The sequence below is a fragment of the Tupaia chinensis genome, unplaced genomic scaffold, assembly GCF_000334495.1.
Source record: "Tupaia chinensis unplaced genomic scaffold, TupChi_1.0 Scaffold143830_1, whole genome shotgun sequence".
Lineage (NCBI taxonomy): Eukaryota > Metazoa > Chordata > Mammalia > Scandentia > Tupaiidae > Tupaia > Tupaia belangeri.
In genome coordinates this window covers 127,603-127,960 of record NW_006203680.1, presented here as the reverse complement: position 1 = coordinate 127,960, position 358 = coordinate 127,603, and the positions used below count along the sequence as shown (strand labels likewise).

General features: G+C 67.3%; 1 protein-coding gene across 1 annotated transcript in view; it reads right to left on the bottom strand.

The window, feature by feature from the left end:
- CARMIL2 (capping protein regulator and myosin 1 linker 2) overlaps window positions 1-358 on the bottom strand; it is a 15,937-nt gene that overhangs the window by 3,962 nt on the left and 11,617 nt on the right. Inside the window, exon 30 of the mRNA XM_027767019.1 lies at window positions 31-88. Coding sequence (XP_027622820.1) covers window positions 31-88 — 58 coding nt within the window. The remainder of the gene's footprint in view (window positions 1-30; window positions 89-358) is intronic.

The window sequence follows — 358 nt, the reverse complement described above, 5'->3', positions numbered from 1 at the left end:
AGCCCCCACAAGCATCTCCCCCATAGACACCCGCGGGACGTGCAGTAGACGCAGGATTGTCCTCGCCGCGGCTGCCCAGCATCTTTCACTAACCCGGAGGGAGGGAGGGCCAGACGGACACCTCCCGCACATCCACCGATGCAGCGGGCCGACCGGAGGAGGAGTCCCACACCCCGGGGCACCCCGAACAAAACCCGCACATCCATGGCTCCCAAAGGACATGGCCTGGGGCTGGAGGTGGCCACACGCTCGGCGGCCTGGGCCCCCACAACCCACCTCCGTGCCCACCATCACCCATGAGGAGTGACCAACAGGGCTGCCCACGACCCAATTCAGGAGCTCCGGGGAAGGGGGCTCA